Here is a 22,429-nt window from a genome sequence, read left to right as displayed (position 1 = left end):
TTGCTGTTTCGGTGATCAGGCCGACTTTTCCGTTCCGGACGGATTCTTCTTCAAGATTGTGTTTCTTTGCCGATTCTGACAGGCGTTGTTAATTATTTTCCCATCAGAGTGCAAATTGTTCGTCTGTTCTTGGTATTCAATCACTCTTCATCCTGATCATCTGAAAGCCGAGGCTATTCATATCGACAGGTTCACAATGGATTGAATAGGGGCAGCTGTAACACCTCAAAATTTGCCCTCCTCTCTTGGGACTAGCATAACATATTACATATCATTTTTAGGTCATTAGGCATTGCATATTGCATATCATGTGGTTACATTGTGCAAGTCATCCTCCTAAGTCTTGATCAGGAGATAAGAGGTTATGTGCAAGCTAGGGTTTTATTGGACTAGATCACTAACTGTCTGAGGGTTGTGGTTCAAATTAGGGTTTTTGATTCTCAAGGAGGTTGGTCTACATCTTGGTTGAATTGATACTTCATCATCATCAGGGTTTTGATATCATCCAAGAGATTCATCATGCTTGATCAATTTCCTTGAGATTAGGGTTTTGACCACTGGTCAACCCTAATCAGTTGCATTGGGCCAGTCAGGGTTTTGCAAGGAGATGGGGTCTATAATGGATATGGGGATCATCATGTGATTACATTGAGCTTATGGAGGCTAGGGTTTCATCATTGAGCCATTTCATCAGAGATTGGGGCTCAACTTGATCAATGCATTGCCAAATTCATCTATCAGCTGAAAAAGTCAACTGTGGTCAACTGTGCTTGATTTTATGGATTTGGAGGTGGGAGAGAGTTGGATACACTTCATTCATGTTGAAACAAGTTTCATTTGACATGCCAAAGCTCAAGAATGAAGAAAATAAAGTCAGACAAAAAATTGCCAAAAATAGAAAGTGACTTGTAATGGAAGTTTCCAAAAATGGAAAGTTTTTCACCACAAAATTACATGTCCAAAAAAGCTTCAAATGGAAATTTGTCCAACATGAAAGTTGTAGATCTTGATCTCACCTTTCCAAAAAGTCCAAGAACTTGAAATTCCCATGTATGGTTGACAAGTTATGGTCCATTCATTTTCCAAAAAGGCCTATAATCAAAGTGGCATAACTTTCACATGGAATGTCCAAAATGGATGATCTTTTTATGAGCAAACCCAATTTCACATGTACTTTCATGGTGTATGGTCCAACATCATCAAAAATGGTCAATGCAAAAAGTCAAAATTCAAGTGGACTTAAGTGTATTTTTGGTGTGAACATGTGAATTTGAGCAATACAAGGAATTTGGACATGAGAACCATTCCAACACACTCCAAATATCATTTAGGACTTGTGTGAGCTGTCATGAGCTGTCACATTGCAATATTGGAGAAGGTCATTTTTGCCCTTGCACCTAAATGCACATTTTCACTAATCACATGGTTTTTGCTAATTGAGATTAGCAAAGTGATTAAGGCCTTGGTATTTAATCCTAATTGTAACAGAAATTGTTAATCACAATTGCACATTCCAAGAAATCTAACTGATTTTCCCTCCATTTTCTCCATTTTCTCTCAAATTTCATCAAGCAATTTTTGATCAAAACTTCATCAATTCTTCACCAAATTGAACAATTCTTTTTGATTCGTGCTCCATGAACATCAATCTCCAACTGTTTTGGTGAATCCATGCAAGAAACCTCAAGGATCGCAACTGTTCATAATGTGCACAACAATGGCAACTTGATGATTCTTCCAACTGAAGCATCTTTGAGCTAAGGCACGAGTGGCATTCATCTTCCTATACATCAACCTCGATCTGTTTTGGAAAATTGTACGCGAAAGCATCAAGAACAACAACTGCCATTAACACAAGGTCAATTTTCGAATCTCATCATTTCTTAAATTATGATATGCTTTTGGTAGTTCATTCATCATAGATCAACATGCTATGCTTGGTTTGTGAATTGGTTAACTATGGAGAGAGATATCACGATTTGAATGTTTGTGTTCATAACTTAATTTGCTCGATCCCTTCGCCATGGTTAGAATTAGGAAATTTCAGTTGCATATCTTGAATCCTTGTGGAAAGACGGTTCCAATGGTTACACGTTTGTTGATTTTGGTTGATGTTTGATGTTCTTCGAAATCTGGACATTCGTGATGAAGAACAAGGCCAAAGCGTGTGTTTGATCCATTTTTCTGGATTTCATTTCAAATTACATGTTTACCGCCTGTAGGAACCAATCAGAGAGCGCCTTGTAATGTTTTTGAAACGGCGTCGTTTTGCGCCTGAGCATTAGTATTACCAAAATGCCATTGCCTATTTAATTAAATCTTTATTTCATTTCATTTTTCATTTGTTTTTCAATTTTGTTACATGAACTTAGAAAATTAATAACTCACTCATTTTTTATCCAATTTTGGTGAGTTTTTTTTCACCATTCTCATGATGATATGAAGAATTTGATTATGATTTTTGTGGATTTTTTGCACGTGTGGAAAATTAATTGGCCTAGGGTTTGTTTCAATGTATGCATTTTGTGCATGTCTTGCCAAATCCTTCATGAAATAGTGATGCTTGCAAAGAAATGGATGAAAATTTTTGTGCTTGTTCTGGACTCATTGCTGGTGATTTTCATGTGTGGTTTGTGATTTTTGGATACTTGGTTGTTGAGATATGATTTTTTGATTAGAGGTGTGACAATTTGTGTCACACCAAGCTAGGTCAACTTCATGATTTTATTTAAAATGCTTAGGGATTTTGATTTGAGCTGAGATTTTGTGTGGATGAGCATTGATATGTCAAGATTACATGTGAATTTTTCTGGATTTATTGGTTGCATTTTCTAATTGATTGATAATTTTCTTCTCTGTTGGCTCATTTGGTGACCTTGTGTGACACATGTTGGTAATTCATTTGTGAAATTCTCATAGTGTATTGGATGAAGATGAAATTTGATATGAGCATTCTAGGCACATTGTAGGACATTGTGGTTTTGATCCCGTTCATTTCTAATATGTTGTCACTGTTTTATGATTTATTGAAGTGGATGCTTGTGTTGATGCCTTGAATTAGCTTGTATAAATGTGTCTGGACTTCATGATTTTCATTGACCTACTTCCTTTTGTCCAATTGAGCTGAAAATTGACATGCTATACATTGAATGTGTCCTGTTTAGGTGTGAATTTTTGTGGAATTAATTGAATTATTTTGGTATGCTTTTGATTGAAATAGTTCTGTTTGGACTTTTGGTGTTGCAAAGTGCATGATTGATGTTAAATTGTGCATGAAATGATAATGGTGAATGATATGAGCATGGGACCAATTGCATTTGCTTTTAGTTTGTTTGAATGTGATTTTGGTTGAATTTCACTTGCTGTTTAGAATTTTTTATCCCCTTTGGACCCTAGGCTTGGCCTAGTGGTCTAGTTTCTCATGTTTTGTTTGGATTTTCAGGATGAAATGCACAATGCTTAAGGAGATTGCTTCAAGTCAATTTGAGTTGACTTATGAATTGTTTTTGACTAACATTGACTTTGTGTTGTAGGGTTTGATGCTTGAGTTTGAGCTCATGGCTTGCACTTATGTGCATTAACTTGTGTTGTCTGTATAGATTAACTGATTAACATTTGCTGTTTATTGTTGGTTTGTCTGAGTACTGATGATACTTGATTGATTTCAGGTACATTAAGTCGCTTTAGTTCTTTAAGAACTTGCTTGCTGCTGCTTGGTTTTTAAACCAATTGAGGTAGAATTTCTATTCTCCATGTAGTCTGGAAGACCTGGCCTGTTACTTGGCCAGGCAACTGTCTGAAGTCCTCCTTAAGAGGCGATGTTTCTGATTGTTTACTTTTGTGCCAAGCAGGTAAAGACCTCTATGAGGCAATTGGCGGAATCCAAGGGATATGAAATCTATCCCCCGCTATTCTGTTGAGTCGTCCCTCTGCTCACACCACTGTGTTGATGCATTGGGACATTAACCCAAGATCTTGTGCTGTTGCACAATCGAGTCAGAATCTTGAGCGTAGAAGGGTCCCTCCATTCTGGACCCACGCTCCTTTGTCTGAAGCTCTCCCTGGCCAGGGATAAGAGCTGTGAAGTCTAATCTTCACTCACCTTTCATCAGCTTCACCTTAGCCTCTCAATGGCAAGGTTAAGAGCTAACTCTACCCTTGTACAGATGACTTGCCTCGGCAGTCCACCCTTGTTTGAGCCTCACTTGACTGGATATAGTGTGTGCTATGTGGATGTTTGCTTTGCTTTATTTTGATTGAGCATGTGTGTTTTATTTTGCCTATTTAGGTGTAGCTTGCTACCTGTGCAAGTTAGGATAGAAACCATAACATAGGGCAACGATGCATGATAACACTAGGCTCGAGTACAGCTCCCTGGTAGTGTGTCTTCCCTTGGTTTCTGGCTAGAATTTCTTTCCCTTTCAGGGGAACTACATCGCCCTGGTCCTCGTTCCAGACGAGGTATGTAGGCAGGAGACCGTGCGAGGTCTCTCTGGGCACTTTTTTCCTTTTTGTGTGCGTTTGCTTGTTAACCCTGTTGTGTGTCAGGATATGGACGTAAGCCCAGCGATTGGCTGTACGTATCCTGATTGTGTTTGTTTGGTTCGGAAGCCGATGTAAGTCCAGCGATTGGCATTCGGGTTCCAGGTTTGCCTGAGTTTGTGTGTGTCTTGTTTGGCGTGCGTGAGCCGAACTACGGCAACTCTGATTCTCGTTCCAGACGAGATACGTAGGCATAGGATGCGATGTCCTATCGAGCTCTCTTCCTCTTAACCCCACCTGTGTTGTCTTCGGTGCGTGTGTATGTATGGTGTTTTAGCAACCTTTTCTTTCTTAGAGCGTGGATCCCGTCGAGTACGACGGACGTGAGGGGTGCTAATACCTTCCCCTTGCGTAACCGACTCCCTTACCCTTTCTCTTTGGTCGCGAGACCATGCTTTTTCCAAGTTTCTCTTAGCGTTTCCTTTCCCTATCTTGGGATAAATAACGCGCAGTGGCGGCTCTGTGTTGTTTTTTGTTTTAGCCCGCCGGTTGTTTTTTCGCGGATGCGACACATACTTGTAATATTTGTTCTACCAGAGCTCTTGACCCATTATTAATGTTATTAAAATGTATCAATTAATAAAAGGTCAGTCCCAATTAATATTAATTAAGTCAACATGAACTCACTATTTACTATATTTATCCCAATCAACAACTTTTAGAGCACATAAGAACTCAATTGATCTCAATTAATAGGAAATTAGGTATTTAAGGAAATACGGGGTATTACAGCATCTTCTTTACGTATAACGTAATATAACATGTTGAAATATGATTCTTCAGTGGGAGCCAATAACCTATTTTGGATCTCTCTATCGGTGGGGGCGGTTGAACAACTGTCTTTCGTGCTTGCACCACGTAAAACATTTCTATCAAGTAATTGATCATCAACATCATCATCTTCATTTGTACACTATCACTACACCAAAGAAGACTTTAGATAACGCTTATTTTTATGTTAGACAACGCTTTAAAGCACTTCCTATTCTGGCACTGTTGTAGGTATAGACAACGCTTATTTTTTTTTATGAAAAAACGCTGCCTCAAGTGCTTTTTAAGCAGCACTTTCGGTTAAAAGCGCTGGTGTAAGTTCTATTTAGATAGCAGCTTCTAGTTAAAGCACTGACATATTGTACCATTAGGAAGCGCTTTTTGAGAAAATCGTAGTCATATGTCAACTTAAGGCTGCATTTTTTGAGAAAAGCGTTGGCTGAAGGCTTGCGTAAGCTATCATTAGACAACATCTTTTTAATAAAAGCGTTGGTGTAAGTTCACTTTAGCAGCATTTTCTAACAAAAACGCTGGTGTAAGTCATTATTATGCAACACTTTTTGTTAAAAACGCTGACACAAGTCATCATTTCGTAATGCTTTCGGCTAATAAAAGTCGTCTTGTAGTCTTATATACTTAACACAACAATGCTATTAAAACTAAAAATATAAATAAAAAATAAATAAAATTCAAAGTTAAATAATTCAACCTTTTAGCTTATTATTTTGCAATGATATATCGATAACTAGTAGTACTTCTATTAGTTAGAATATATATATATATATATATATATATATATATATATATATATATATATATATATATATATATATATATAGATAGATAGATAGATAGATAGATAGAGAGAGAGAGAGAGAGACTTTTTGAATTATATTAATGATTTTATTTTATATAATAATTTTTTTTATAAAATAACAATAAATATTTATATATTAATGATAAAATAATACTGGTATATCAGCGCAATATCGATATATCATAAAAAGTGCAATTAGTTTAAGCATAGAGAGCTGTCAAAATGCAGGATCAACTTTCACATCAAATAGCCAAAATTTCGATGCGCAATACATATATATCAAATATCTAACAACACTATTGTAAATCATGGTACAAAATATGTATCACATACACGGGTGATAGAGAAATTTGAAAACTATTGATCAATATCATGTTTATAATATGTGAAAGAAACCCTCATTTCTTGAAATTCCTCTAAGCTTCTCCATGTGTCAGATACTACTAAGAAAATTGAATGTTATTATAAAACAAAACACTTCTTATAATACAAATTTCTTTAGTAAAAAAATGAAGAAAACAAGTTATAGAACAAAGCTGAAAAATAGATTTATAAATCAAACCGTTAAACATAAGGAAAATGAGCTATAAAACATAACTGAAGAGGTGGTTTATCACTATGTCATGCAAAGTGATTCACACTTTATTTCCCTTTTGATGACAACCTATAGATTGAAAACAATTAAAATAAGTTACACTCCCTCTCCTAATAGAATAGCCTAAATTAATTTCACTTCCCTCCCTTATTTAATAATTGCATTTCTCTCCCCAAATAGATGGGTATGTCCAACATTTAATCATCTTTATGTTGAAATATTAAACTTGATTTGGGGCTAATTTTATTATTTGATTTTGGGCTTAGTTATTTGGACTTAGTTTACTTTGGGTAATGTTTTTAGAAAAATCTTGTAGTATTTGGAGTGTCTAGATATTTCTTATGATTGTAATATTTTCTAGAATACTCTTTGAATGTCTAGAGTTGAGAATCCTCTAGAATTAGTTTGTCTAGAGTTCTTCTTAGAGTACTATAAATAGAGATGTAATCCTACACTTTTGCTTCAAGCAAAAAAAATACAAAGTTCTCTCTTCCATAAATGATTCTCCTACTTATCAAGTTTCTATTCAAGCCTCTAATATTCTCACACACTTTTCCTAAACACAAGAATGGTTTATTTCCAACAAAGTGGCATTAGAGCTTCAAGGTCCTAAAAAAATGGCGCATGGAGGTTTCCCTTTTCAAATGCCGATGCTGCTCACAAAGAACAACTATGACAATTAGAGTATCAAGATGAAGACGTTACTAGGAGCTCAAGATGTGTGGGATATCGTTGAGAAAGGCTTCAATGAGCAAGATGAAGCCTCGCTAAGCCAAGGTGTAAAGGAGACATTGAGGGAGTCAAGAAAGAGAGACAAGAAAGCTCTCTTCCTCATTTATCAACCGGTGGATGAAGATACATTTGAGAAGATCTCCAACGCAACGACGACCAAAGAAGCATGGGACAAACTTCAAACTTGCAACAAAGGAGTGGAACAGGTGAAAAAGATCCGTCTTCAAACTCTTAGAGGTGATTTTAAATGTTTATTTATGGAAGAGTCCGAGTCAATTTTTGATTATTTTTCTCGAGTATTGGCTGTAGTCAATCAACATAAAAGAAATGCCGAAGGTGTTGATGAGGTGAAAGTCATGGAGAAAATACTTCGCACTTTAAATCCAGGTTTTGACTTCATTGTTACCAACATTGAAGAAAATAGGGATTTAAAGACCATGACTATTGAGCAACTCATGGGTTCCTTACAAGCATACGAAGAAAAACAAAAGAGAAAAATTAAACAAAAGGAGGCTATGGAGAAACTACTACAACTCAACATAAAGGAAGAAAATTATGCGAATTACAAGAGCCAAAGAGGACGAGGTCGTGGCCAAGATCGTGGGCGTGGACGAGGACATAAAGGAGAAGGAAGAGGTAGTTATAACAACTACTGTAACAATGGAGAAAGAAGTTGGAACCCACAAGCAAGAAGAGGTCGTGGAAGAGGAAATTCATGGTCGAGGTGTGACAAATAACAAATCAAGTGGTTCAACTGCAACAAGATTGGTCACTATGCACCTGAGTGTAGATTCTCAAAGAAAGTTGTGGAGAAAGCTAACTTTGTAGAAGAAAAAGGCGGAGAAGAAGAAACGTTGTTGCTCGCGTGCCAAAACCAAGTTGAAGAGAAAAGAAACAAATGGTACCTCGACACCGGTGCAAGAAATCACATGTGTGGCGATCAAAGCATGTTCGTAGAGATCAATGAAGCGACAACTGGCAATGTCTCATTTGGAGATGACTCAAAGATACCGGTCAAAGGAAAAGGTAAAATTCTTATACGCTTAAAGAATGGGAGTCATCAATTCATATCCAATGTCTATTATGTTCCTAACATGAAGAATAATATTTTGAGCTTGGGACAATTATTAGAGAAAGGCTATGACATCCACTTGAAAGAACATAGTATTTTCTTAAGAGATTGTAGACATAACTTGATTGCTAAGGTGCCTAGGTCAAATAATAGAATGTTACTCTTGAACATTCAAAATGATGTTGCAAATTGTCTCAAGACTTGCTATACCGAATCTTCATGGCTATGGCATCTATGATTCAGACATCTCAACTTCGACAGACTAAAATGTTTGTCAAAGAAGGAAATGGTGAGAGGCTTGCCTAGTATAAACCATCCAGACCAACTATGTGGAGGATGTTTAGTTGGAAAGCAATTCCGGAAAAGCTTTCCAAAGGAATCAACGTCAAGAGCGACAAAACCACTAGAGCTCATACACACTGATGTCCGTGGACCAATCAATCCAAACTCTTTTGGTAAGAGTAAATATTTTCTCCTCTTTATTGATGATTTTTATATAAAAACATGGGTTTATTTCTTGAAGGAGAAGTCAGAAGTGTTTGAAAACTTTAAGAAGTTCAAAGCCCTTGTGGAGAAAGAAAGTGGTCTTTCCATTAAGGCCATGAGATCTGACCGAGGAGGAGAGTTCATTTCAAATGAGTTCCAAAAATATTGTGAAGACCATGGAATCCGCTGCCCACTAACAATGCCAAGATCACCACAATACAATGGATTAGCAGAGATAAAGAATCGGACCATACTTAACATGGTGCGAAGCAAGCTTAAGAGCAAGAAGATGCAGAGAGAGTTTTGGGCCGAAGTAGTGGCATGTGCGATTTATCTGGCAAAATGTTCCGCAACAAGAAGCGTGCATGAGAAGACACCACAAGAAGCATGGAGTGGAAGGAAGCCTGGGATCTCTCTCCTCAAAGTGTTTGGAAGCATTGCATATACTCACGTTCCTGATGAAAGGAGAACAAAGCTCGATGATAAAAGTGAGAAGTATGTATTCGTCGATTATGACTCAAGCTCCAAAGGGTATAAGCTCTATAATCTAAATAGTGGAAAGATCGTCATAAGTCGTGACATGGAGTTCGAAGAAGAAGATTGTTGGGATTGGAGTGTTCAAGAAGACAGGTACGATTTTCTTTCTTAGTTTGAAGAAGAAGACGAAATGGAATAACCAATGATAGAGGAAAATATTACACCACCGGCCTCACCGACACCAAGGTTGGATGAAACAAGCTCAAGTGAGAGGACACCACGACTAAGGATATTGAAGAGCTTTATGAGGTAACCGAAAACATAAATGACATTAACCTTTTTTTCCTTTTGGGTAATTGCGAGCCTCTAAGCTATCAAGAAGCAGTTGAAAACGAAAAGTGGAGAGAGGTCATGGAAGAAGAAATCAAGTCAATCACGAAGAATGATACATGGTAACTTACTACACTTCCACAAGGACACAAAGCAATTGGAGTAAGATGGGTGTACAAGGTGAAGAAGAATGCAAAAGGAGATGTGGAGAGATACAAAGCAAGATTGGTGGCGAAAGGATATAGTCAAAGACAAGGAATTGACTATGATGAGGTATTTGCCCCCGTTGCTCATCTTGAAACTATTAGACTGATCATTTCTTTGGCAGCCCAAAATGAATGGAAGATCTATCAAATGGATGTGAAGTCGGCCTTCTTGAATGGTTTTCTCGAAGAAGAAGTTTATATCGAGCAACCACGGGGCTGTGAAGTAAAAAGGCAAGAAGAAAAAGTCTTGAAGTTGAAGAAGGCATTGTACGGACTTAAGCAAGCACCGAGAGCTTGGAATGTTCGAATCGACAAGTACTTTCAAGACAAGAACTTCATCAAGTGTTCATATGAGCATGCACTCTATATTAAAGCGCAAAGTGGAGATATTTTGATTGTGTGTTTATATGTTGATGACTTGATCTTCACAAGGAACAATTTAAGCATTTTTGAAGAGTTCAAGAAAGACATGTCAAATGAATTTGAGATGATAGATATGGGGCTCATGGCATATTATCTCGACATCAAAGTAAAGTAAGAATACAAAGGAATTTTTATCATCCAAGAAGGTTATACCAAAGAAATCCTTAAGAAGTTTAAGATGGATGATGCCAATCTAGTTGGCACCCCGATGGAATGTGACAGCAAGTTGAGTAAGCATGAAAATGGAGAGTTTGTTGATCCAACTCTTTACAAAAGTTTGGTTGGACGTCTGCGTTACTTGACAAGTACAAGGCCGAATGTTCTCTATGTTGTAGAAGTCGTAAGCCGCTACATGGAAACTCCAACAACAACTCACTTCAAGGCGGAAAAAAGAATTCTTCGATACATCAAAGGTACAACAAACTTTGGCTTGCACTATTACTCTTCTAATAATTATGAGATTATTGACTATAGTGATAGTGATTGGAGTGGAGACTTGGATGATAGAAAAATCACTACTGGTTTTGTGTTCTTCATGGGAGATACTGCTTTCACTTGGATGTCAAAGAAGCAACCTATCGTCACACTATCAACTTGTGAAGCTGAGTATGTTGCTGCCACATCATGTGTTTGTCATGCAGTTTGGCTAAGGAATTTGTTGAAAGAATTAAAAATGCCACAAGATGATCCTGTTGAAATATGTGTTTACAATAAATCAGCACTTACTTTGGCAAAGAATCCTGTATTTCATGAAAAAAGTAAGCACATCGACACCCGTTACCACTTCATAAGAGAATGCATCGAGAAGAAGAAGGTGAAGTTGAAGTATGTGATGTCTAAAGATCAAGTTGCCGACATTTTCACCAAGCCACTCAAATTGGAAACTTTCGTGAAGCTAAGGAATATGCTTGGAGTCACAAATCAAGTTTAAGGGGGGATGTTGAAATATTAAACTTGATTTGAGCCTAATTTTATTATTTGATTTTGGGCTTAGTTTATTTGGGCTTAGTTTATTTTGGGTAATGTTTCTAGAAAAATCTTGTAGTATTTGGAGTGTCTAGATATTTTTTAAGATTGTAATATTTTCTAGAATACTCTTTGAATGTCTAGAGTTGAGAACTCTCTAGAATTAGTGTGTCTAGAGTTCTCCTTAGAGTACTATAAATAGAGATGTAATCCTACACTTTTGCATCAAGCAAAAAAATACAAAGTTCTCTCTTCCATAAATAATTCTCCTACCTATCAAATTTCTATTCAAGCCTCTAATATTCCCACGCACTTTTCCTAAACACAAAAAGGGTTTATTTCCAATAGTTTAATGTAACAAAAATTATTGATAATTGTTTTAGGAATTTTTTATTCTTAACACCATCAACATATAATTTTTACCTGTTATCAAATTATGGAATATTATAATGAATTTAGACAAATTTATAAAGCGCATAAAATAGATGTTTAAAGCTTCATTTTATTGGCCAAGTCCTAAACTCAACAATGAAGTGTTTAAAATTTGTTGAGGTGTAATATAAAGTGACCACAAATTACAAATTACAATCAGGAAAAAAAAGTTACTGATAACAACAGGAGCCAATGAGAGTCATAGAGTGATTGGAATTGATTCACCAAGTATAAATTGTGAAGAAAACATAAGTTTATTTCATTATCACATTTAGAAAATAAAGTACTAGAAGTTTTCTAAATTCGTTTCATATCTTTTGTATCAGAAACTTTTGTCACCTTTAATGATATGTGTGAAAGAAACAACAACCGCTGCAAATGAGACATTGCTAGTCACATGGCCTAATGCATGACACATAGCTACAAGAATCAACAACTTCTGCATATTACGGATAATAGGCTACAAAAACAACAACCATATGCTTCACAAAAACATTGATTTCATGAAAAATTCTTAAACAGATGAATCTAGAAAAAGTTGGTGTAGGGTCGAGAGATATTGAATTTGGGTTCGAAATGTCTAGGAATCGAAACACTAAATTTTAGCAAGATAAAACTCGTCTTTTAGTAAAAAAAAACATCATATAATTCTTAGTCCAAGCATGTATTGACTCCGATCCTCCTTAATTTCATCTGATTTATCTTCCGAGTAAGTAAAATATTTTGAAGTCATCAAAGTACTATATAATACTCCCTCTATTCCATATTATAAGCAAATTTCACTTTTTATATTCATTAAATAATTAATGTATTTGACCTATATATAGACCAAATACATTAGTTATTTAATGAATCTAAAAAATAAATTTGTTTATAATATAAGACGGAGAGAGTATAACATAATATGATTTAGTTAAAACTAATTAAATAAAAAATATTAAATATTAAAATAATAATAAAATTATAAATACATACCATATTTGAAATCTCAATTTGATTTAAAATAATAATTTCTTTCATAAACCTCAAGATAAAATAACCGCAATCTACTATAGAATAAATAGACTAAAATGCACAAATACTTGAATAATAGTGTATTCTTATTTTTGTAATTAGCCATTAGTTCAGATATTTAAACCAACATTGTATAAGTCATTTTATAACACATGATGAAGAAGTATATCATAAAATACACTTGTCATCATAAATTAATATTACATGGAAATTTTTGGTTTTTTGTTTGGCTACAGAAGCTTTCCATTCTTCTTTAGAAATCAAGATTTCATAAATCTTTGCACGTACTTCAATATAATTTTCATGGGCATCTTTAACATAATTGCTTATTAAAAAACATCGAAAACCTCTATGCAATTTTCCGGCAACTTGAAGTAATTGTTTTTTGTGTACATCATCAATAATGAAAGATCTCTACAAAAAAACATACATAGTGTGTTAGTATAATACTTTAAAGACTTAAACGTCAACAAAAACTAATAACATCGTACATTCGAGAAAACAGATAGAAAAAGCTCACATAACGGTTTCACACGTAATATATTGTGCCTCCAAAAACCAATAGAATTTCCATAGCCAAGCTTGCACGAAATAGACTTAGAAAACCAATACTCTTGATTTTCTTTCAAAGGATCTTCCACAAAACAAATATCCTTCCACCGTAAAGAATGTAATATCCTAGTTTTTGAGTTATTATTTTAATTGATTTATTTGTATTTTAATTTATTATTATGTGCGATAATTAAATTATTTTGGGTGATTGAGGTGTGTGACCTCAAGATAAGAGTATAGGAGTAATTAGAGATTGGTAGAAGTGGGATAGAATGATTAGGAATTATTTTAGTAATTAAAATAATAATATTTTATTTTAATTTAATTAATTGAATGGAAATAGAGAGTTTGAGGATGAATTGAGAATTATAAAAAATAGAGGGGAGGAAGGAGTGAGAGTGTAGTAACTGAGAGGTGAATTTATAATTCTAACTAGATTATCCTAATTATATAAATTAAGAGATAACCTAGATTTAGGGAGGATTCCAAACAGTACGTGAAAATAAAATTAGAGAGGAAGAGGCTAGAAGACTAAGAGGAAAGGAAAAGCTTAGAGTTTGAGGAAGAGAATCAACAAACCAATTTTTTTGCAATGCTGCTAGGATAACTAGGTCAGGGGGAAGAATTATCTCAATAATGGGTATATGCTTGAGGGGTAGAATTGAGGAGTCCTTAACCTCCAATAGGGCTTTGAGATTGTTACATAATTCTGATATTTGTAATTGATTTTTTTTATCTGATGATGATTAGTGATGAAATTAACATGCTATGATGTGTGATAATTCTATTTTGATGAGTCAACACATATTCACCATTATTGTTGTTTTGAAAGTTTGGGAATAATATGATTTTATGAAAACCATGAATTAAAGGTGTTAATTGATGAAATTAGATGTTTTTGATAGACACATAATATATGGGTAATATTTTTGGATCAGTTTTGGGTGTCTAAATTGAGAATTTGGAGTTTTGCCTTGAACTTCATTAAAGAATACAAATTACTGCAAGTTTCAGGGTGGTGACGGGCATCACGCTAATGACGGGTAACCCGTCACGCTGCCCAGGCTTGAGATCCAAGTCGGTCATCACGTATGTGATGTTCTAGATTTTTGGGGGCGCTGACGTCCGTCACGCTGGTGACGAGTAACCTGCCATGCTTCCCAAGCTTGTCTTTCAAGCTGGTCGTCACCTAAGTGACATTCTGGAGTATTGAGTTTGGTGACGCGCATCACTACTATGAAGGGTAACACGTCATAAGTGTGCAATGGACGCAGATGCTTGTTTTAATGATATTAAATTGCAAATTTCAATTTTTCGACTATTGTGGATGTTTTGGGTACTGTTATACTCTATTAGCTACCATTTTAAATGATGATGGGTATGACTTAACAATTAAACATGATTTTTCTCTTAATCTATGAAGTAATGGATTAATGATGGATATGTGCATACATGATGATATTCATATGGCAGGTTATATCCTGCATAGCCTGATGCACCTCGAATGCATGAGTGTCATTTTAGATTTGGGCTTGGATTGTTGGAAGTTTTAGGGGTATGATATCTTTCGTCATTATATTATTATATCCCTTAGATATTGTTTTTTGGAAGGTAAACCACAAAAAGATTCAAACTTGGTATGATATCTTTTTCTCTTTTGTTTTAAATACCCCTAGGCCTAGCCAAATATACCTTTTGTTAGGTGTACATGTATCAATGGTTGGTAAAAGGACTTCAATTGCTCACGGGAGACAGATTCAAGTACCTAATTATAGATCCCATAGTGAGCTGATAAAAGAAAATTCTATTTTAAAAGAAAGAATTGATTGTTTAGAAAAAGAAAACTCTGCTCTCAAAATAAAGATTGAAAAACATGAGAATGACATTCTTTCAGAAGCTTCTATGGATTATGGGTGTGCTTCAAAGAAATATGAAATATCTTTTCAAATATTTCTAGCAAGAAACATAGATTGAATAAAGATGGCTTTCATAATCTATGGAGTAAGTAGAAATGGGAAAAAAGGCATTGGTTATGTTCCACCAAAGAACACTATGTTCAAATGTCAACCTAAAGAAATGGTGATAAAACTAAAAGCTTTATATTCTCATTTTACTTATGGTCACACACATGATATCTATTTTGCGCATAAAACCTAGGTTGATAAAACCTCTGGGAAAACTAACCATAAAGGACCTAAGAAGATGTGGGTACCTAAAATTAAAATAATCTATGTTGCAGATATCCTTAGCAATAAAGTTGAGACACCAATCATGGTACTTGGACTCTAGGTGCTCTCGACACATGAAGGGAAGAAGGCACATGTTCAAAGAGCTGAAACTTAAGATCATTGGCACTGGAACAATAGGTAATAATTAACTTCCCTCTATTACCAATGTTTTATTAGTTGAAGGTATAATACATAATCTCTTGTTCGTAACTCATTTAAGTGACAATGGTTATGACATTATATTCAATCAAAAGTTATGCAAATTTGTGAGTAAAAAAGATGGCTTTGTACTATTCATAGGTAAAAGGAAAAACAGAATTTATAAAATCAAATTCTCTGATTTAGAAAAAAAAATTCCTTATGCCAGTGAACAACGAATAATGGACACGACATAGATGGTTTGGCCATGTGAGCACGATAAGAATCTCTAAGCTCAACAAGCTCGATTTAGTTAGAGGCCTTCCAAATCTGAAGTATACTTTAGATGCTCTTTGTGATGTATGTCAGAAAGGAAAGTTTTCTAAAACTTCTTTTAAAGATAAGAATGTTGTTTCCACCTCTAGGCATTTGGAACTCTTGCACATTGATTTGTTCGAGCCAATTAAAACAGCCTTAATAATGGGCAAGAAGTATGGATTAGCCATTGTAGATGACTACAACATATAGACATGGGTAAAGATCTTAAGACACAAGGATGAGTCACATTCTGTGTTTACTACCTTCTGTTCATAAGTGAAAAATGAAAAAGGCTTAATAATTGTTAGAGTTTGAAGTGATCATGGTGGTGAATTTAAAAATAAAAATGTTGAAAAACTTTTTGATGACAATGTCATCTCTCATGATTTCTTCTGTCCTAGAACTCCTCAACGGAATGGAGTTGTCGAGAGGAAACATTGTACCTTACAAGAAATGGTCAGAACCATGATGAATAAGACAAATATTGCAAAACACCTCTTGGAAGAAGCAATGAATATTGCATGTTACATTCAGAACAAGATCTCTATAAGACCTATTTTTGGTAAACTCCTTTGTGGAAGAATAGATTTCCCAACAATTCTTATTTTAATCGATTTGGTTGTATCTATTTTATTCTTAATACTAAAGATTATTTGAACAATTTTAATTCTAAAGCTCAAAAGTATATCATGTTGGGATACTCTGAACGCTCAAAAAACTACAGAGTGTATAACACTGAAACCCATATTGTTAAGGAATTAATTCATGTTAAGTTTGATGATAAGTTTGACTCTGAAAAGTCAAAGTAGAATGAAAATTTTGTAGATCTAGAAATCTTCTATTTAAACTCTGAAGGAAAGGACTCTGAGGTTAAAGACTCTGGAAGTGCTCAACATGAAACTGACCAGTCCTAACTAGAACTTGCTAATACACCAGAACCTCTAAAGAAGTACAAGAAAATATTGTCTCATTATGAAGATCTAATTATGGGTGACAAAACAAAAACTATCAGAAACAGATCATCATCATTCATACAAGATGAAGATACGCTTATAGGTCCGGTGTCTATCTCATAACCAACATCCATTGATGAATCTCTAATAGACTCAAAATGGATATTATCTATGCAAGAAGAACTGAATCACTTCATAAGAAATGATGTGTGGGATCTAGTTCCAAGACCCGAAGGGAAACACATCATTGAAACTGAGTGGGTTTTCATAAACAAGCTAAATGAGGAAGGAGAAGTGGTAAGAAACAAAGTCAGGCTGGTTGCACAAGGCTATGGTCAACAAGAAATAATTGACTATACTGAAATATATGCACCAGTGCCTCAACAAGAAAGAATTGACTATACTGAAACCTGGTTCCTCTCCTCAACAAAGAGTAGTCCAGTTCCCTGGCCTCAACAAGAGCTTTTCACTATAATCAAACAAGTTACAAATTTGTCAAGCACACTTGCAAGAGACTTTAATTCTCAATCAACCTAGAAAGATACTTCTTCTCAAGTTCTCAAACAAAAGTCTTCCTTGCTCAACACGCAAACAAGATACTTCCTCCACTTTAAACAAAAGTTTAGTAGAAAAGATAACTACTATACTTTGATACAAAATCAGAAGTATAACAGTTGTGTAACAATCGCAATGATTTTCAACCTTTCTAAGATTTATAAGATAATCTAAGATATGAAATCTTAAGATCTTTAGAAAATAACAGTTACAAGAAATAACAGCTCAGAGTTATGCTTAAGATCTTTCAAGTGCATTGTCATGTTGTAACCTCCCTTTGAGTCTTCAGCTTCCTTTTATAGAGACTGAGAAATAGTCGTTGGATGGTTTGAACATAGCGAGCAAACTTAGTGAATAAATATTCCAAGAGAGACGTTGGAGACTAGCATCTGGTCTGAATCTTTGTCCACTAAATAATAGCATTACTCTTAGCATATTTCAAAGTACTAGGTATCTACCAAAAGGTAGAACAGACTGAAGATGCCACATCTCTATTTCTTGAACCTTCCAAAACTAAAACCTAGTTGACTTTACCTAGAAATTTAGGGCTTTTATAAGACAATACTGCTTTTGGTACAATATACGAAACATATGCCCTTCAACCTTTCAGAATCTAAGTTGTCATCAGAAGTTGAGTCTTGAAACTAGAGTCTGAACCTTCAGAGCCTGATGCCTTCAGATGTTGATGAACCACTTCAGATTCTGATCAAATCAGAATAAGGCAAATATTCCTTCTTCGCATATGCTACCAATCAGGATTAATTCTATGCTTGTGATCCTGCATACTTAAACAAAATATTAGCAAACCCTATTATTCTTTAAATACATTGTTATCATCAAAACCTATTAAGGATATAAACAAATCTTGTTTCAACACATCTTCGGAGAAAATATGAAAGAAGAAAATGTGAAAGATGTGTGGCTCATGTTAGTTTTACCGGGGCCCCACGATGGGCGTCACTGTACTGGTTAAAAAGTATAGATGTACATGTTACCTCTGCAAGGGCATTGACACTCAGAGGTCTTAGTAAATATATTATATTGTATGATGGTTAGGACTTTCCCATGACAACGAGAAACATTGTATGATGTTATTTTGTGGTGGTTTAAAGGACCTATTCACATGAGGTAAGAGGCTTTGTATGTGAGGGTGTGCTTAGGTATAAGCGTGTGTAAGGTGTGATTTGTATAAGTTAGGATATGGAAAGAGGTACTTATAGAAGCTTTAGACTTAAGATTTTTTTTAGAAAGGTCACTGCCCACCTTAATCTGGTCTCACGATCTTCTTAATTATACTAATTCAGACCAGTAGCACTAAGCATGAAACTTAATATAGGTGAGTTGTTTGAAGATATTACTATACTCTCCCAAATTTTTAGTCTAAACTTATGACCCTCCGCAAAATTATCTTCTTTAAATTAATCGCACAAAACATTTAATTTCTTTTATTATTTTTTTTAAATTGATTAAATAGTTGTGAGTTTTAATATTAAATTAAATTAAGGAAAATAAAATATGTGTCATCGCACAACACATCTTTCGATTAATATTGTTTCACATCTATATATTATATATGAAATTGGTCTGACACAAAAATTGATTTGCATCTAAGCAAAATTTGAACATGAAACTGAAAGAGAAACACACTATAAACACCCAAATTTCCACCACTAGGCCAAAGAGGAAAGGATTTATTAAAAATTCACAATTAATCTGATAGATGATAATCATGATATCTTCATTTTACGCGTAGGTTAAATAATAATATTATTTTTTGAGAAGGGATATTCATAATAATTTATTTTGGAAATCCTAATTTATTGTAATATAATTAAAGTTTTAAATAGAAAGTTTTTTCATAATGGAATTTATTTTATATTCCTTATTTATGTTATTACTATTTATTTAATAGCAAAAAATTATATATATATATATATATATATATATATATATATATATATATATATATATATATATATATATATATATATATATATATATATATATATAAAAGAAGAGATATTTTTACTCCAAGAATAAGTCACTCATTGTTATTCCAAATCTTCTCCATTAGTTTTTTTAATTCAATGGCTTAAAATAATAAGTAATTAAATACGAATAGAGAAAAGTATATTCATCACATAACTATTGATTGTTAATTATTTTGAATCAACCGATTAAAAGGAATTAATGGATATATACCCATAGCTTAAATAATAATATTATTTTTTAAGATGGGATATTCATAGTAGTTTGTTTTGGAAATTCTAATTTATTGTAATATAATTAAAATTTTAAATAGAAAGTTTTTTCATAATGGAAATTTTTTATATTCCTTATTTAATGTAATTATTTATTTTTTAATAGCAAATACAAAATTAGTAATTGCCTTTAATTTATTTTTCCATTTGATACTATAAATAGTGTGACAATTGCCACTCTTTTCTCACACAAAAATAATTTAGACGTTTACACTCATATCTCAAATGGCCTCTATTTTCAACATTCTCTCCATCACTCTCTTCATTGCCCTAGCTTTCCAAGGTATCATATACCTTTCATATTTTATAGCATGAAAATAATCTCTTCAGTTAGGGTTTTTGTTTTATCAACCAAAACATTTTTTTTATTTTAATAATTTTGATGTTTAATTTATGGTTGATATTGCAGCTTATGGAGAACGTTGTAATTTGAGTAACATAGAGGTTAAACAAACCAAAACATCAGGATTAGTGTGGAATGTTACTGTGACCAACAACTGTATTTGCACTCAAACAGAAGTGAAGTTCAATACCAAAGGGTTTAAGTCAAGCACACCTGTTGATCCAGCAATCTTTAGCCAAGATGGTCTTCTCATCCAAGGAACACCATTTTATGGATTTCAATCTGCCACCTTCACTTATACTTCTGCTTCTCAGTTCATATTTACACCAATTTCATCCCTAACTGAATGTTCTTAGGAATCAGAATTATGTTAGGATTATTTTTTATTGTTAACCAAAAATAAAATAGTTACACAATTATATAAGTTTTGAAACCACTTTTAGACATTATATTATATATGGTATTCTCTGTTGCTTTTTAAATTATTATATCAATTCAGTTTTTATTTATTAAGGTAATAAATAATTATGAACGTAAATTAAGAATGTTTAATATGTTATCTGTCAATAAACTCTCATTATTAAATATTGATTAAGATGTTATCTCTAAGTAAACTCTCACTATAAAGTTAATGAAAATTGTTAGGTGGAAATAATAATATAATATATATATTTTTTTCTATTTTCTTCTTCTTCATCTCTAATCTTTTACTATATATTGTTTTTTTCTCCATCTATACTCTAATCTTTACTATAAATCATCTTCTTTATATATTTTTTATTGTTTTTTAAAAATATTTTTTCAATATCAATTATTCATATTTTGGATATAAATATTATTTGAAAATTATTTTATTATAAATATTTGAAGCATTCTCCAAAGATAGTTTTTTAATTATTATTTATCGAAATTATTTGTGACATACAACTACAAATTTAAAATTGAAAAATTATTTAAGGAGAATTTTTTTAATCATTATATCTAAAATATAGTTTTTGAAAAACTATTAGTCTAATTTTAAACAACTCTTAAGGAATGTACAATATAATCTGAAATATGACATTTTAACATTTTTAATAAACAATCCTTTTAGAAATTTTAATATTATAATATTATAATAAAACTAATAATCTTTTTAGTAAACAATATTTAAAATACAAAAATACTAAATATTAAAAAATAAAACAATGTTCAAAAATACAAAAAAAATATATTCTATATTTAGTTGTTAGGCTTTATCTCTTTTCAATAAATTATCTAGGTTAGTTTTTTTCATTATTAACATAAAAAAAAATTATAATTTTCCTCTCGTACCTTTTTTTCACTAATATTTAATGAACTTCAAAAAAAAATAGGCACATTTAACTATTTTTAATATTATTAGGTATTTCCTTTTTATTTTAGCCTTGGTTATTTTGTTTTGGTTAAATATATTCAATTTTATTTCTTTCATTTCTATTATTTAAATTCATCACAAAATAAATAAATAAAAACAAAAATATAATAAAAGATAAAGAAAAAAACAAGAAAAGACGTTTAATAGTTAAAATAAAAAGAACTCAAGTCATTTTTCCCTAGTATGACTAAAAAAGTTTTAAATAAAAAAATAGTTGTGTTCATTTAGCGCTAATAAATTTCATTCAATTCACAAATTTATAACCCAAAAATTATTTCTTTTAACATCTGTGAAGTCCAGCCACCAATATGGACTAAGTCCATCAAAGATTCTCATTCCCTTTTATATTTTAAATGTATTCTTCCTAATTTGGTTTAAACATGAAGAAGCCACCCCATATCTATTTTCCTAATATGCCCCAAACTTGTCTATTTTTTTTTTACTTTTATTTTATATTTTTAGAACTTTAAATCATATTTATTAATAAAAAGTTCTTAAAATACCAAAAAAAAAATAGTAATAATAAAAATTATAAAAAAAAAAACTAAAATAAAGATAAAAAAAAACTTCCATTAGATAACTCCCCACAATTATCAATAATCTCAACGTTGTCGTAAACAGAAGAATTTCAAGTGATGTTATCATTGGTGAGAGACATGAGCCTTTGAGACCACCTTAAACAACCCTTGTTTTCTTTAAAGATGGGAGATTGCAGCAAGTGAGGAATAAACCACTTGTATAGTAAAGGTGCACAACAGACAATAGTTCAGTTTCCTTTAGAAGTCATATGATGAATAGAGAAATAGGTGTCACCAAGCAAAG

The 22,429-nt window shown here is 33.1% G+C and overlaps 3 protein-coding genes across 3 annotated transcripts; all 3 read left to right on the top strand.

Annotated features, from left to right (window-relative positions):
* The first annotated feature begins 7,417 nt into the window (after positions 1-7,417).
* LOC127131992 (uncharacterized) lies at positions 7,418-8,767 on the top strand. The gene is made up of 3 exons (XM_051060862.1): positions 7,418-7,844; positions 7,938-8,181; positions 8,248-8,767. The coding sequence occupies exons 1-3, from the start codon at positions 7,418-7,420 to the stop codon at positions 8,765-8,767; spliced, it is 1,191 nt and encodes a 396-aa protein (XP_050916819.1).
* Positions 8,768-10,629: 1,862 nt separating this feature from the next.
* Positions 10,630-11,382, top strand: LOC127131991 (secreted RxLR effector protein 161-like). The gene has a single exon (XM_051060860.1). The coding sequence runs from the start codon at positions 10,630-10,632 to the stop codon at positions 11,380-11,382; it is 753 nt and encodes a 250-aa protein (XP_050916817.1).
* Positions 11,383-20,053: 8,671 nt separating this feature from the next.
* LOC127128715 (uncharacterized) lies at positions 20,054-20,611 on the top strand. The gene is made up of 2 exons (XM_051058092.1): positions 20,054-20,151; positions 20,278-20,611. The coding sequence occupies exons 1-2, from the start codon at positions 20,094-20,096 to the stop codon at positions 20,565-20,567; spliced, it is 348 nt and encodes a 115-aa protein (XP_050914049.1). The 5' UTR covers positions 20,054-20,093; the 3' UTR covers positions 20,568-20,611.
* The last annotated feature ends 1,818 nt before the right edge of the window (positions 20,612-22,429 follow it).

The sequence above is a fragment of the Lathyrus oleraceus genome, chromosome 3 (assembly GCF_024323335.1).
Source record: "Lathyrus oleraceus cultivar Zhongwan6 chromosome 3, CAAS_Psat_ZW6_1.0, whole genome shotgun sequence".
In the NCBI taxonomy this organism is placed as follows: domain Eukaryota; kingdom Viridiplantae; phylum Streptophyta; class Magnoliopsida; order Fabales; family Fabaceae; genus Lathyrus; species Lathyrus oleraceus.
Note: the sequence above shows the minus strand (reverse complement) of the source record. Positions and strands in the feature narration are given on the sequence as shown.